This window comes from Lampris incognitus, chromosome 2 (assembly GCF_029633865.1).
Source record: "Lampris incognitus isolate fLamInc1 chromosome 2, fLamInc1.hap2, whole genome shotgun sequence".
NCBI classification, from domain to species: domain Eukaryota; kingdom Metazoa; phylum Chordata; class Actinopteri; order Lampriformes; family Lampridae; genus Lampris; species Lampris incognitus.
In genome coordinates, this window is record NC_079212.1 from 4958911 (window position 1) to 4974568 (window position 15658).

The 15658-nt window shown below is 43.3% G+C and overlaps 1 protein-coding gene across 3 annotated transcripts in view; it reads right to left on the bottom strand.

Annotated features, from left to right (window-relative positions):
• Positions 1-15342, bottom strand: part of kdm5c (lysine (K)-specific demethylase 5C) — a 35835-nt gene extending 20493 nt beyond the window's left edge. Inside the window, exons 1-11 of one of the 3 annotated variants that reach the window (XM_056302190.1) lie at positions 14916-15342; positions 13062-13209; positions 12856-12933; positions 12633-12755; positions 10696-10866; positions 10387-10521; positions 6362-6418; positions 5018-5141; positions 4501-4790; positions 613-771; positions 392-511 (exon numbers count right to left, since the gene is read on the bottom strand). In XM_056302190.1, coding sequence (XP_056158165.1) covers positions 392-511; positions 613-771; positions 4501-4790; positions 5018-5141; positions 6362-6418; positions 10387-10521; positions 10696-10866; positions 12633-12755; positions 12856-12933; positions 13062-13205 — 1401 coding nt within the window. In that variant the 5' untranslated portion in view covers positions 13206-13209; positions 14916-15342. Of the gene's footprint in view, positions 1-391; positions 512-612; positions 772-4500; positions 4791-5017; positions 5142-6361; positions 6419-10386; positions 10522-10695; positions 10867-12632; positions 12756-12855; positions 12934-13061; positions 13210-14605 lie in introns of all 3 variants that reach the window. The other 2 variants (XM_056302189.1, XM_056302191.1) reach the window with 2 other exon arrangements.
• Positions 15343-15658: the final 316 nt, after the last annotated feature.

Genomic DNA, 15658 nt, shown 5'->3' on the forward strand with positions numbered 1-15658 from the left:
TTGAAAACCAAAGTATTTCCAATACATTATCATAATCAGAGTCAGTGGGAGGATTTAGCTCCCTGATGCTGAGCCTTATCCATTCTTTTTCACTTTACTCATCAACACATTTTTCCAAAAATGCTCTTGGGCTTCTCCCCCCATCAGTTATTGCCCACTTCTTTCATTTTGGTTGCATGGGTACACACTGCAAAGGTTATGATTCGCCAGGCATAATAAAAGCACTCAATTCAACACACAGAGACTCTCAGATGTGTTGAAAATATGAACACTTCAGCATTGTCAAGTTACACAATTATTAACTGTGGAAACATATAAACATCCCAATATCACATAATTTACAATGAATTGTATAGCTGCATTACCCACTGTTTCATGTGGATCCACTTACATGGACAGGCATGTTGAAGTAGTCTGCTTTGAAGGTATCAGCCATTTCCCCAAAACTCTGTAGGGTGTACTCGCAAGTAGCCTGCTCAAAGCCAAACGCCTCTGCTGGCCTCTTGCACTCCTGTTGAGAAATAAAAGGGTGAGAAAAAGAAGTGTAAGAACATCAACATTCTGTGCTCATTTAACATACTTAGGCAAGTGTTCTGAAATAGCCTCACTTACTTCTGCCACGCATTTAGGGCAGCGCCAGTTTCCTTTGGGAGGCTCAGCGAGCGGGGGCAGCAGACAGAAGGTGTGGTAGTTATCGTCACAGCTGTCACACAACAGGAGTTTCTCATCGTCATCTCCACGACCGCACATTCGACACACAAAAGAATCCACCTTGGAGAAAAAGGGAAAAATAGAGAATATGTTGGCTACAAGGTTTGGAGCGAGTTTCATTTGAGGGACTCAAAAAGAAAGGCCACTTTATTTTGTCATTGTACAGTTGTGCGGTTACAATGAAATTTGTTCTCTGCATTTATTCATTCATTCATCATCAGCCGCTTCTCTGGGGTCGGGTGTCGGTGGCAGCAAGCTAAGTAGGGCACTCCAGACATCCCTCTCCCCAGCAACACCCTCCAGTTCCTCCTGAAGGATCCCAAGGCATTCCCAGGCCAGATTGGACATGTAGTCCCTCCAGTGAGTTCTGGGTCTACCCCGGGGTCTCCCCCCAGTTGGCCGTGCCCGGAAAACCTCCCAAGGAAGGTGCCCAGGAGGCATCCTACTCAGATGTCCGAACCACCCCAACTGGCTCCTTTCGACGCGAAGGAGCAGCGGCTCTACTCCAAGCTCCCTCCAAATGTCCGAGCTCCTCACCCTATCTCTAAGGCTGAGCCCAGACACCCTACGGAGGAAACTCATTTTAGCCGCTTGTATCTGCAATCTCACCCTTTCAGTCACTACCCAAAGCTCGTGACCATAGGTGAGAGTTGGAACGAAGATTGACTGGTAAATTGAGAGCTTTGCTTTCCGGCTCAGCTCCCTCTTCACTACAACGGTCTGGTACAACGTCCGCAGTAGGGACGAGAGGGACAGGAGGGATGAGAGGGTGGAGGTAATCAAGAAAAAATTGCCAGAGTAACAGCATACACGACGCTTTGTATAGGTAGCCCAGAGCCTTATGTAATAATAATAATAATAATAACAACAATAAACTTTATTTGTATAGAACTTTTCAAACAAACAATGTAGCCCAAAGTGATTTTACATTTCAACACAGAAGATACTATAGTAGGCTAAAGATATAGAGTAAACATATGTCTGTTGAAAATATATCAATACATACCATAATAATAATAACTTTATCGTGCACTTTTTGCTGTTAAGCTTATTGTTAAAGTCCATGCTGTTGTATCTCAGTCCATGTTTAACTGTACGATATACAGGTGAAATCTCGCACGCAGCAACTTTGTAATTTTCAGTAGTAGTCGTGGCGAAGAACTTGCTAATGCTAGATGGACCTTTAGCTTGTGTAGTCCTCTTGTGCGTGGCGGCATGTTGTTTCACGTCATTTTCTCCTCCATGGCTGATCAAAATTTCCCGACGACACAGGTTGCAGAAATCTCTAGCCAAATCGCCACTGACAGGTTTAACCCAATTATAGACCCTTTTACAGTTGGTAAACAGTGATCACGTGATTTTGCTGCCAAAATGCACACGCATACTATGCGTGACGGGTCAAAGAGTCTTTTGAACGGTATTTTCTCTGAAGGAATGCGGTAGAAATTAATACCTTTCGTTTTGCTAGACCTGTTCTGGCAACCCACAACACAACAAGACATTTTAAAAATGTAAATATCAATCGATCAAAAATCCACTTGCACTCTGCATTGACTGGAGATGGAGAAGGTGCCTCTGTTGCTGCCAAAATGCGCATGCATACTATGCGTGACGTATTTTGGCAGCATAAAAGGGTCTCCACTTCTCTTCCCACTGCTTATTGTATGTGCACAATCTTTTCTTTTTCGGAGGGCCCGAATCACCATCTACACTTGCACTAATTTTTCCAAACAGGATCGGGAGGAAGAGACGAGTAAGTTACACATACGGGCCAGTTAGTTTAAAATGATGCTTCTTTCCAACTGAGCGCCACCCATCGGTATTCCCACACAGCGCACATAGGCCAGATTTAAAGGCAGTATACGTGTATATATAAAATATGTTTTAAATCATTCAGATACGGGACAAATGTCTTCCCATACAGGACGAACCACTTTTGATCTAAATATGGGGCGTCCCGGCTAATACGGGACGGCTGGCAACCCTACATACTAGTGCTAGCTGGCTAACGTTAGCTACAGCCAGCACTTTGTTTACGCTGTAAAAGGATATTTTGAGATGACAACTAAATTCACCTACTCGCACAACCATTCGAAGTCAGTAATGTGACATCTGGAGGTCTCATGTTCCTTGATGTTTTCTACCTTCATTATCTTGTTACTGATGCCAAATTAATTGCTGCGGTTTTTGGCATACTGGCGACAGACGGAGCAACTCATTATCACAGTCTGTGCATTATACTCCAGCCAGCCTCTCGCAGCTCCTTTATCGTCATACCTCCACTTTTCACTAAAATTTATTTTTTTCGGTTTGGTGGTGATGGTGGCTTCTTCCTCCTCTTCGGGGCATGGTTGTCTTTTTGATGGTGGCTTTGTGCCTTCTAAATATCACCACATAACTGGTGTTACTTGCTAACGTTAGTTAAAAGAATACAGTAGGCTAGTACTGAGTTTGACGGGTGCTGCTGTCGTTGTTCCTCTCGAGTGTGTGCGTAGTTACCCGCCAGTAGCATCTAGCAACATTCTAATGCACTTTGATTGGTTAATTTCTGTTATTGTTGTTGCTATGTTATTGCTGTTGCTAAGGAGAGAGAGAAAGCGAGAGGATTAAGTGGTTGGATTTTACTTTTTTTTGTTACTCGCCATGTGGCGGGTAGGCTTCTGAGATTTACTCGCCAATCAGAAACCTACTCGCATTTGGCGGGTGGCGAGTGTTAATTTCGGACCCTGCTCTACCTCCTCCACTGAGGACGTGTTAGCCGGGTTCAGGAGCTCCTCAAAGTGTTCTTTCCACCGCTAGACAACATCCCCAGTCTGGGTCAACAGTTCCCCTCCCTGGCTGAACACAGCCTGAATCAATGTTTTCTGCATTTAACCAATCCTACTGAAAAGGATTGTGCAGCTGCAGCGCCCAGGGACAAAATCCAGTTCTTTTTCCCATTGCCTTGGTCAGGGGCACAGGCAGGAGTATTAAAGAGAGACCGACATGCCCTTTCTGAACACATTTTTTAACATTGGGAGTTTGAATCATAACCGAAAATAGGTGTGGTTTGATGAATTCAAAGCTATTGGCTCCTCCATGTCAAAAGTCACCACGCTACCGCTAATGTCCGCCAACATGATAACTGACCGATAAACGTCGAATAATATCACAATTAGGTGAGCATTTTGACTTCATAACTCAAAATCTGTTACAAACAACAATACACACAGGTACGTGGACAAAGTTTTTTATTTTAGGGTTTTAAACATGAGCGGTAGCACGGTGACGTTTGACATGGATCCAGTTATCCACAGCTCTCATGTGTAGTATAGAGGGCTGTGTAACCCTATATGCAAATTGACTGGTGTCTACATATCCACCGACACAATTTGTCATTGGACACCATCTACAGTCAATCACAGATCTCGCTTGAGCGGCTGCAGACGTGCCGTTTTGGCCACTGAATTTCTCCGTGGTCACATTCCAACTCGGAACACTGCTTTATCAATAAGAATTTTCAGATTTTGATGTCAGTATCACTTTAAACCTAATATGCATGTCTCTTTTGATGGTAGGAGGAAATCAGAGCACCCTGAGGAAATGACGCAGAGATGGGGAGAACATTCTAACTCCACACAGAAAGGACCTGGGACAGCCTGGGGTTCGAACCCAGGACCTTCTTGCTGTGAGGCAACAGTGCTAACCACTGGGCCACTGTGCCACCTGAAAGTTCAAATAAATAACTCACCACTTTCACCTTATGTGAATGAGGTCAGCCCACCCAACCAACAGAAGCATTTTACTTACAAACTGAGGGTTGTTGAGGTTGCGTCTCAGCCTCATCGTCATCTTGGTGCAGGGTCCATCTGCATCATCTTTCTCCTCATCGACGTCCTTCTCACCATCCCGCTCTGGCTCCTCTTTCTTGACTTCTGCCTTAATGGACACACTAGAGGCAGACAGAGGGGGTGTGGACGTGCTCCTGTTGCACGGCTTCTCCTGAACATCCAGTGGCTGCACAGTGGCTGAGGTGTTGTCCAGGGTGACAGCTGTTGCAGGCACACTGTCCCGGATAGTAACAGTCTGAGGCAGATCGTCTGCAAGAGGAGCAGTGGAGTGTTCAGTATCAGGGATGGCCCGCAACAATCACTGACGCATACAAGATGGTGGTGAAATATATGCTTTACTTTCTCTAGCAACCAACAGAATAAATGTTTTAGACTAGCCATAGTGTTTGTTGACTGTCCTTGGCTAGACTGATAGCCTGTACACCTGTAGTAGCATTAATTGAGAAGATCGGTTTAAAGGGGATGATAATGCCTACCTTTCTTCCTGATTCCTTTGTCCCTGGCCACCAGACCCAGTCCCATCATCTTAGGACCTGCTCCATAGATCTGCAGTTTCTTTAACTCTGGGTTCTTCTCTATGTCCTCCTCCGTAGGTTCGGGCTGTGGGCAGAGTTCAACAGTCAGCATGGGGTCATGTGGACAAACCACAACTACTCTCCAAGCACACAGAGAGCAAAGCAGGCATCTAGGCCAAAGACAGACCATAAAGTGTCACAGAAGAGCATAGCACTGCATCACAAAAAAGGATTATTCTAGGTTAGAGGGGAAGGGAAAAGTTAGCCTACACCACTGTGACAGCTGCAAGGATAGGCCCCACGAAAACAGGATGCAACTACCACCAGCTACACCCAGAGATTAAAAATAATAATAATAAAAAAATAAAAAACATCACTTGCCATCATGCATGAACCTTTTATTTAAAAGTTTTACCAATGGAACTGCACTTTAGTAGATGTTCTGACCTTTAATCTACAACACCTACTTGTTCAAAAATGAAAAAGGTGTATTTTTATAACCTTGCTGCTTCAGGGCACATTTTCTAAATACTTTACAATGTCAACAGACTACATCACGGTGTTAAGAGAATGCTAAACTTACCCTACTGGCTTTTTAAGAGTGAAAGGTGCACTCCAAAAGAACGCATGCTGCCACACAATAATGCTGCAGTACTAAGCAGACAGCAAGGCAAAACAGCAAAGCGTAAAGGGGGCACAGGCGGCCTAGCATTTAAGCCATCCAAATTCTGAACCAGAGTTTAAGCACGAGTGTGACAATAAATGAACACCCCCCACACATCTTTTTCTACCCTGAGACTACTTGGTTCTCTTGAACCTCATGTTTTCAGAGGGAATTATGGATGGCATTCAGAGCAGTTGGCGCAAATCCACAAGGAATAAATAGCTTCGATGAGAACTGGAGAACAATGGCAGAGGAATGGGGAGACATCGATTTCCAGAGTTCAGGGAGCTTTGTGTCCATCCGATTCAATTCTGAGCGACTTAAACAGCAAATGACAGGTCTGTCACCCAACAAGAACTTTCAAATTAAAGACAAAAGGTTCAGAGATTGGTGATAAAGTCTAGCAGAACTTATTTATTATATGAACTTGTCTGCATTCCCATCAGAAAAGTTGTGTGTCCCCCCTTTTGGGTCACAACCCACTGGACGAAAATCACCGATCTGATGTATGACTGCAGATTACCAAAAAGGGGTTTTTGAGTTAGTTTGAAACAAAAAAAGCTAGATAGCCGCAGGAGGGGAAAAAAGGTGGGTAGAGAGAGAGGGGTGGAAAGTGAGCTCGTGTGCTCAGGAGGCAGTACCGCAGAGATGAGTTGAGAGCCAGTGGTGAGAGGATGGGGGGCCAGATCCTCTGTACCCTGCAAGGGGAGACAATAACAGCAAAAATAAACTAAGACAAGAGGGGGGAGAAGGGATGAGAGAGGGAGAGCCAGGGAAGAACAGAACCAGTAGTTTCAGGGAAAACATCATCAGGGACAAGTTACGAGGAAGGGATCACATTTATTGTATCGACTTAAAAGAAACAACCTGAGGTTTTGGCAACTCCAGATACCAGTTTCTTACGTTCAAAATACAACTAGAAACGATTCATGGCGACTAATGAAATCATGACGAAAAATTCAAAAATGGTAAGTGTAGTTAATTTTAGTCAGTTGTCCCTGTCCCGCCTGCAACTGGTCCAGAACACCGCAATCAGGCTCCTGATAGGTACCCGGAAGAGAGACCATATTACCCCTATACTGGCCTCTCTCCACTGGTTGCCTGTGCAGTTCAGAATTGATTTTAAGGTTCTCCTGTTTGTTTAATAAGTCCTAAATGGGCTGGCCCCTTCTATATCAGACCTCTTAACCCTCTATTCCACCTCCAGGTCCCTCAGGTCTGCTGACTTGGGACTCCTGGCTGTTCTGCGAACTAAACGTAAGCTCAGGGATGACCGCGCCTTTGCAGTTGCAGCCCCTAGAATGTGGAACAGCATTCCCCCTCCCTATAAGATCTAACCTCCCTCCATCGACTCTTCAGTCCCGGCTCCAAACTTACTTTTATTCTCTAGCAGTTTGAATCCTCCTAATGTGGCTTATTTCTGACGTGTGCCTATGCCCATATGTTGTTTATTTGTGCCTACGAGATATGTGCCTTGTTATCTATGTCGGTGTTTCTTGTATTTGTTTTAGCTACCTGCTGTGGTCTGTTCTACACTTTGGTCAACGTGGGTCGTTTTTAAATGTGCTCTATAAATAAATTTGACTTGACTTAATTCCAGCTCAGATACCCAGAAGGGGTCGGCATTACTCACAATTACAAGGCTTGGCTCACCTTCTCACTGGGGACTAATGAGTAGTCTTTAAATGAAGTGACGGGCAGCGTTACATATATATTCACTTCAGGGATGTTATAAGTGATATAAGTGATACCAACCTATACAAGTACTCTGAGGTGTCATACACTTAATATAAACACCTTGTCTTAAAAAAATAAAATTAAAGCATGTTGTCCTCTCTTCCCTCACTTGTCCATCAGTCCATTTCCGACTGCATGTCTGGTCAATCAAACTTCACAAACTTTGATTCCATCCTCCGACAGACTAACTGACAGCCATTACCAATATTTTTCCAATACGTCTTCTAGGCCAGGATTAAATGTTAAGAGAAAACATTCTTGGCTTTTCTTTTTTTGCCAACCAGGTCTCCGTTTTTAATCTGTGGGCCCACAAACAGCCATAAAATGAGATCCAAATCATTTTGCTAGGCTAACCAATGCCAAGGTCACAGAATGTACAGTATTTAACACGATCCATGGCCATTCATATGTTATGATGAGTAATGAGGTATCTGAATGTCCTGAGATGAGTCTTGAAAAATATCTTTCTAAGAAGTTTTTCTTCCATTCATATCAATTCTGTGTATGAAAAATGCTCTATATAAATGTACCAAAAATAAGTCCATAATCCATAGGTGAGTAATCTAAACAAAAAGATGTACTATAATGGATAGGTGACACGGGGAGTTTAGAGCAAAAAAATAAGTAAAAGAAAATAAAGAACAGTCTCAAGCATATGTTAGGAGCATGACATAAACAGTGAACTGGGTCAGATTGCATTGTGTACCAGCTACATACACAAAGTGGTTTCATGATAGCATGTAGCACATGAAATACATATTTCTTGGCGTTACTGTCTGAGCAAGGGAAGGAAGTGAATGAAAGAACAGCCAGGCAAAAGCAGAGCAGCATGGAGGGACAGACTGCAAGCTTGGTAGGATGCGTTCTTGAGTGCAACATCACATCTTCCACATACACTCCTTTAATGCTGATACACCAGGACAAGGTAACGAAAATACAAATGTTATATGCACCAATGATTTCACCACATCTACCCATGCTCTTGAGAAGTGAGGGCGTGTCCATTTATTTTTTCCTAATAAACCTTTGATCAACAAGGTGACATCAAGTAAAACACTGGAGGGGAACATGTAAATTGTTAACACAACATACTATATCCCAACAGTCCATTCATTTTTAAAAGAATGGATCTCCATGCAAAGCCCTATCATCAGGCTTAAATGTCAAGTTGACTCGGCACCGACTTGTGGTGAGGTTCAACCTACTAAGTGAGGAAAAAGACAGGGAAATGATGTGTATGATGTAGCTGCACAATGGTTTAGATCAATTCAAAACCAATTCACCGCCAGTAGAATGTGTTGCCGATTTCAACTTATTACTATTATGACTGAAGAAACTATAACGTGACAGCTACACATACTTGGTGAATCCTGTGCATCACAGCCATATATATGAGCTACTTGCACTTTAAAACAAACCAGCCAGAGTTGGCTAATTGCATACTTGCTCCTAGTTTCCCAGAGACTTGCAAATGCCCATGTAGTGGAAAATTTGGGAGCACTGTGAGATACAAGCTGGACAGAACTATTAGTTTAGCTCGTAAAATTTTATACATTTTAAAAGACAACATAGATTTGTCTCGACATTTGGCAGATTCTGTCTGTGTGCCATAAAAAAATAAAAAACTCAAACCTCGAGTTTTGATTTTTAAGTTACACTAATATAGCCACTGAAAGTCCCAAAGCCACCTAAATAGCTTGGAAATTTTGTCTTTGTACTTTGAATGGACCTTTGAGATACTGGTAGCGTTATTAACAAGAGGGTGTGCCCTGCAGTTACCTGGAGGGCGTGCATCTATGACATGATGTTGAAAATGGAATTAATGGGTTCATTGTACTGGGAAATGGCATTCAATTTCATCAAGTATAGATTATCAGCAAAAAGACAACATGAAGTTCACTGCCACATAATTCATGGAGCTAGGATAGTAATAAACACTTAATGTTTTGATTAACAGGACACAGGAAATAGGTAATTAATATCAATAAGGACATTTTTCTGTGTCTTATGGTCATGAGCCCTGCAGAAAATGTCATTGATAAAGTAATCACAGGATAAGTCAATGTGACAAACTACTTTTAACAGTGAGTGCTTATGAAACTAAATCTTACCAGGCAAGAGCACCACTTTCACTTCAGATGTCAAAGGGGAAATCGACTCAGAGCCAAATTATAGCTCAGGACAATTAGTATACAGCTGTTAAAAATGTCTTGCTCCACATCACAAATTTAAAACAGAGATTCTGTTTATGTGCCATAGGTATTTAATTTTTTAATTATTTTAACAATTTGTAAATCTAATCCATTTTTTGAACTCTAACTATGATGGTATAAGGCATCCACTCCCTGGCCTGCAAAGAGCTTTTAGGGTGTCTGCATTTTAAATCTAAGGTCAGCATTGCTTGTTCCTACACTACAGTTTAGTATAAGTGTCCTGCATTTGTTAAGGTAAATTCAGAGGCACAGAGATTCCAACTGGCACAGTAAAGAGCACTTAACTTGAACAGTTAGCTCTACTACAGCTCATGGTTACAGCTGGCATAATTTAAATGCAACTTTTGTCATCCAGTCATGCTCGGACACATTAAAAATCGGAATTTGCTCCAATTACAATAAAATCTTCAAGGTCTGATTTTGAAGTAATCAGACTCACATTTTGATTCTGCAAAGACTGGACTGAACCTGACACAGAGTACATGCAAATAATGTAAACATATAAGGAAGAATAGAAGCAAACTATACTAAGGATTAAGATATACAAAAAAAAAACAAAAGAAAGGGCATGTACTCAGTTATCGTAGCATCAGATCTTTGATAAAATTCTAGACATCTCATTAAAATGACCCGAGTAATGAAGGTTAGAGACTGATGATCGAGATAATGGCAGTGATTTAATGACAATCACAGAGGCAATAGGAGCTCCCACTCACATCTGGCTGGCAGCGATTAGCTCTGCGCCCGTAACTGCTCATTTTTGAGGGCTGGACTGACTGACGCAAGGGAATGGAGTGCGGCTTATACTCCTTTTCCACATCCTCACCATCATAGTGCTTTGGCTTGCAGTGCTAGAAATAAAGGGGAAAGATAAAACACAAGCTTGTCAAAATACTTCTGAAGAAATTTTTCAAGTCATAGGAAAAGTCAAGTTTGGTTTGATTCAGCTCTGTTAAAGGGCATCCATGACACAATTCTAATAACTCCTGCTAATGCAAGGGAGTGGAGTGCATGTATAGCTTTACCGGCAGACTGGCACCAGACTGGAACATTTCAAAGGGATGAACGATTCTCTCGTAGTGCGAACGCAGAAGGGAGCCTATGTTTTTGCCTGCTGGGTAACCAAGCCTCTGAGCAATACGAGCCCAACGTCGTTCCTTACAGACCATCTCAAACCCTCCTTCTTCAGTCACAATCTGGAACATAAAACCAATTCATTCATCTATGTGTTTGAAATGTATAGTAGAATCAAAATCATGTTTATTGACCATGTAGATTTGCACATGCATGGAATATGACTCTGGTTTCATGGCTCTGTGTACTTAACACTACAACACAAGAATCTTTATATTTATGATTGTTGTGTTGTGTGTGTGTATATATAAAAAAAAATTATATATATATATATAAAACTTTGTTTAAAGAAACATTCAATGGTAGGGAAAGTGCTCAACAAATAAGGAGCAATGACTGCAATAAGGACAGCTGATAATGGCTTATGGCATGAAACAGGCTTGTACTGTCTCATAAAGAATTTACTTGACTCACTGGATTTTATATATATATATATATATGTGTGTGTGTGTGTGTGTGTGGGCCATGTGCGATAGTCTGGCGGCTTGTCCAGGGTGTCTCCCCACCTGCCGCCCATAGACTGCTGGGATAGGCTCCAGCATCCCCGCGACCCTGAGAGCAGGATAAGCGGTTTGGAAAATGGATGGTTGTATATATATATACATATATATATATATATATATAAATAAATGTGTGTGTGTGTGTGTGTGTGTAGCAAATTTGGGGGGGCAGCCGGGAACTGCCACAGCCAGGACGCGAACCCATGTCTCCCGCACCATGGGCGACTACATTAACCAGTCGACTAAAGGGTCCGACCCGTTAGCCAAGGGCTAGCAAGTCTTTTTATCCATGCACGTTACACTACCCCCCTCCTTCCGTAAGCACGTCCCAGCACTTCAGCATATCAGCTCCCTCACGCCTCTGGGCGCACACGCTTCCGATGGCCTCATGGTCTCAGCATCCCACTTCTGACACCAATGTAGCAAACTCAGGGGGGGAAGCCGGGAACTGCCATAGCCGGGACGCGAACCCATGTCTCCCGCACCACGGGCGACTACATTAACCAGTCAACTAAAGGGTCCGACCCGTTAGCCAAGAGCTAGCGAGTCTATTTATCTGTGCACGTTACATACATCCATCCATTTCCATTTTCCGAACCGCTTATCCTGCCCTCAGGGTCGTGGGGATGCTGAAGCCCATCCCAGCAGTCATTGGGTGGCAGGCTGGGAGACACCCTGGACAGGCCGCCAGACTGTCACACAGGGCCGACATACACCCCCACACACAATCATACCTAGGGACGATTTACTACGGCCGATTCACCTGACCTACATGTCTTTGGACTGTGGGAGGAAACCAGAGCCCCCAGAGGAAACCCACGCAGACACGGGGAGAACGTGCAAACTCTACACAGGACAACCCGGGAAAACCCCAAAGGTTGGACTACCCCGGGGCTCAAACCCAGGACCTTCTTACTGTGAGGCGACTGTGCTAACCACTGCGCCACCACGTTTTACACACACACACACACACACACATATATATATATATATATACACACATACATACACACACACACACAAGGTTTGACATATATACAGGCGAAATAAGAAGTGATAAAGTTTAATGGTGCAGAGAATATATCAGAGATGTTGAAATAGATGTTGGCAGGTTACTTACATACATGCCTGAGGTAGATGAACATGACAGAGCGGACCAGTATATGTACAATGTACAGCACAGTATATATAATATGGTTGGATTTATTTGACAGTGTTAAGCGTTCATTTGAATGACAGCCTGCGGATGCAATATGGATGCAAAACAAGAAAAAGCTATTCCTCTATATAAAAAGTTTACACTTTAGGTAAACACAGTTCAAATTTACCTTTGACAGACTGAAAATATCAAGGATGCGCCTTTCAATGTTTGGGATTTTCAAAGAAGATCCCTGAATCTCCCAAAACTTTGCAATGCGATCCAAATAATTCAGCTTCACTCGTGTCTCCGCCTAGAGTGAGTAGAGCGTCAGAATAACATGATTAAAATGACAAAAGAGAAATAGTGACCTTTCAGCCATGCACATCTATTTAAAAAAAACAGAAACATACCTCTAGCTCATTAAGCCTCTGAATACGGGGTGTGAAGTGGAAGCTATCCAACTCCACTGAAAAAGGAGGCTGCCAGTCCTACAGAGAAGCAGAGATGTAATAAAAAAAAATTTAGGCTAAACAATAATGTAAGAAGAAATTATTTTAATGTTGAAGTAAAAACAGTACACATTCAATTCAATCTTAATACATGAGTAAATATCTACCGGAGGAGGTCGAATCTTGCAGATTCCAGACTTCTCTGCAATTGGACGGATCTTGGCAATGTAGCCCAGGGGATCTTGAAACTCCTCCCATGATGGCTCAAACACTGGGCACTCCGGTGGAGGTACAAACTCTTCCCCTTCCATTGCCCTAGAAACAAAAAGTTCCGAAATGCAAAACAGGCTTATGAATGCAAACGATTAACTGAAACAAAATACTACAATAATTGCAACTTGAACAATATCTTAGCCTGTCTCGTAACATGTCATGGGGTTCGATGTATCAAAGGCCCATCTTTTTGAGCAGATCTCATTGACTGAATAAAATGCTGTAAATCCACATGACTGCGCACCACACAACTAACCCCTAACCACACGCAATGTGTTCACTGACAAACACATTTTTCTTCAGAAGAAAACCGACCTAAATTCCCTTGGTAGCATGCAAGTTCGTGTAATTTAGGTTTACATGGTGTTGACTGATTAAAATGTACAAATAATAGTAAGTTTCACAGAAGACTGTAATTTCAACGGTTCACAAAGTAGGCCTACAATGTCAAACAAGACAGAATTTTACAAAGCCCCCAAATTAGGCCAAGCCATCCATTCATTGACAAAAGCAAGCTTCCTGACCCGGTGCAACACTGTACAGTCATAACACAGACACCTTTAGTTACGTCGATGAAATTAGCGTCCACAAAAAGCCAGCTCTCCACATGCTCAAGAAATGCCCAGACCTGAGGTAAATGTAAGCAGGAAGAGGAGTTCTTGTCTTCAACTGGTAGCCGTTTAAAACCCCTCCCCCAACACCACAGACTAAACAAAATAAACGCCATGCCCTGCTGAATTTACCAAGGCTCATAATGAATAAAATAATAAAAAAAACCAACACTTCAAACATTTCATTTATTAGTGATGCTTAAAAGACAAAGACCCCACGACAATAACTGAACTATTAAAGTGTTGAAGTGTTACCCTGCACAGAAGTAACTGAATCATGCCATATTACATAAACCACGCACAACTAGTATATGTAGAGTTCACCACCAAATCAGCTCCAGACTGACATTCATACCAAACCCAATAAACTTAAAACTGGGGAGTTTTTTCTTTCTTTTTACATGTGGGTCAAATACCAATCTCCGACTGTTCACAGGCCCAAAACACAAACAATGGCGTGGAAGCCACGAACTCTGGCATGAAGAAGGCCAAGAGGAGAGCATCACCACTCGCAGGTGGGCTAAGGTTGAATTCGTGCCAAGCCGTTTGACACTTAAAAGGCCTCAAAAACTCTGCCGCAGAATTTGGAGAAGCCAAACAACGTTATTCCACATCGTGTGATAAGACATATGGGCCAGCAGAAAGACCAGGTAGCTCACAACTGCTAGCGTGCAACAACTCTTGACAAAGCAGTGGGCACACAGGTGTAAAACGCGTGTCCTCGTTTATTAACGGTGACGGACCGACACGGGGGGATTTGCTCTTCCCCCCTCGGCGCAGTGGTAAAATGTAAAGTATCTTGGATTCAAACCCAAGTCATGGCTTACTTCTGCTTAAGACAGCTAACCAGCGTTAGCATCGCGGCCTTGGTTTTTGCCTTCCGCCCGTTCTCAGCACCTCCCCGCGGTCTATGTAACCCACTACCTTGCTGGCGGACGCTAGCGAAGAAAAACTTGGCGAGCGTTATCTGAGCGAGGTTAGCCAAGTGCTAAGTTAGATAACGTCCCACACCAACGGCAGCGTCCCTGCGCCTGCTAACTAGCCAACCAAATATCCCCCCTGTCTGGTAAATGTTAGCATGGTTAACAACGGTACAACTTTGTGTGCGTTAAAAAAGCGATATTCCCCGCGACTGACCCGTCCCTTAGACACCCCGATGTCCCGGGCAATGATAGGGGCTGGCGACGACCGTCCTCCCTCTTGTTGTTGTTGTTGTTGTGATGACTGGCGGCTAACGCTAGCTAACGGGCTAACGCTAGCTTGACGCTAGCTAACGTCGGCCAACTGTTGTGGTCCGGCTGGCTAGCTACTGTTAGCCCGGCAAAGTCGGCCGTTTTCCGTCTCGCGTCACCATATATTCCGTTCCGCCAAACGCCCGGCGCGACGCATTAACATGTAGACGGCCGGTTTAATCATATGTGAGAGTTTCTGCCTTTGGGTAATTGCGCCGCTCAATTTCGGACCAGCATCACCATCATCACTTGTCTTCCGACGCCATCTTAGATTTTTTTTTTTTCTCACGGCCGAAGAACAACCTCGAGTCTCGAGACAACCTGCTACGTCAAATCCACGACGGACCACTGAGCACGTAGTCACACACGCGCTGGTATTTTACCCAATCCAAGTTGCACCGCGACCTCGATGTTGCGTCGATAAAGGAGAAAACGGATTGCAACGATTTAATTCTGGTTCGACTGAATTAAAACGAACATTTAAATGAGCACTGGTTGATCATTTAACGGAGCACTGTACCCCAAAACAACCAGACATAGAAAAGTTTCTTTCCACGGCGGGCTGTCATTCAAATGAAGGCTCAACACCGTCAGATCATTTTGTATATGCTGTACTGCAGTGGGCGGCACGGTGGCGCAGTGGTTAGT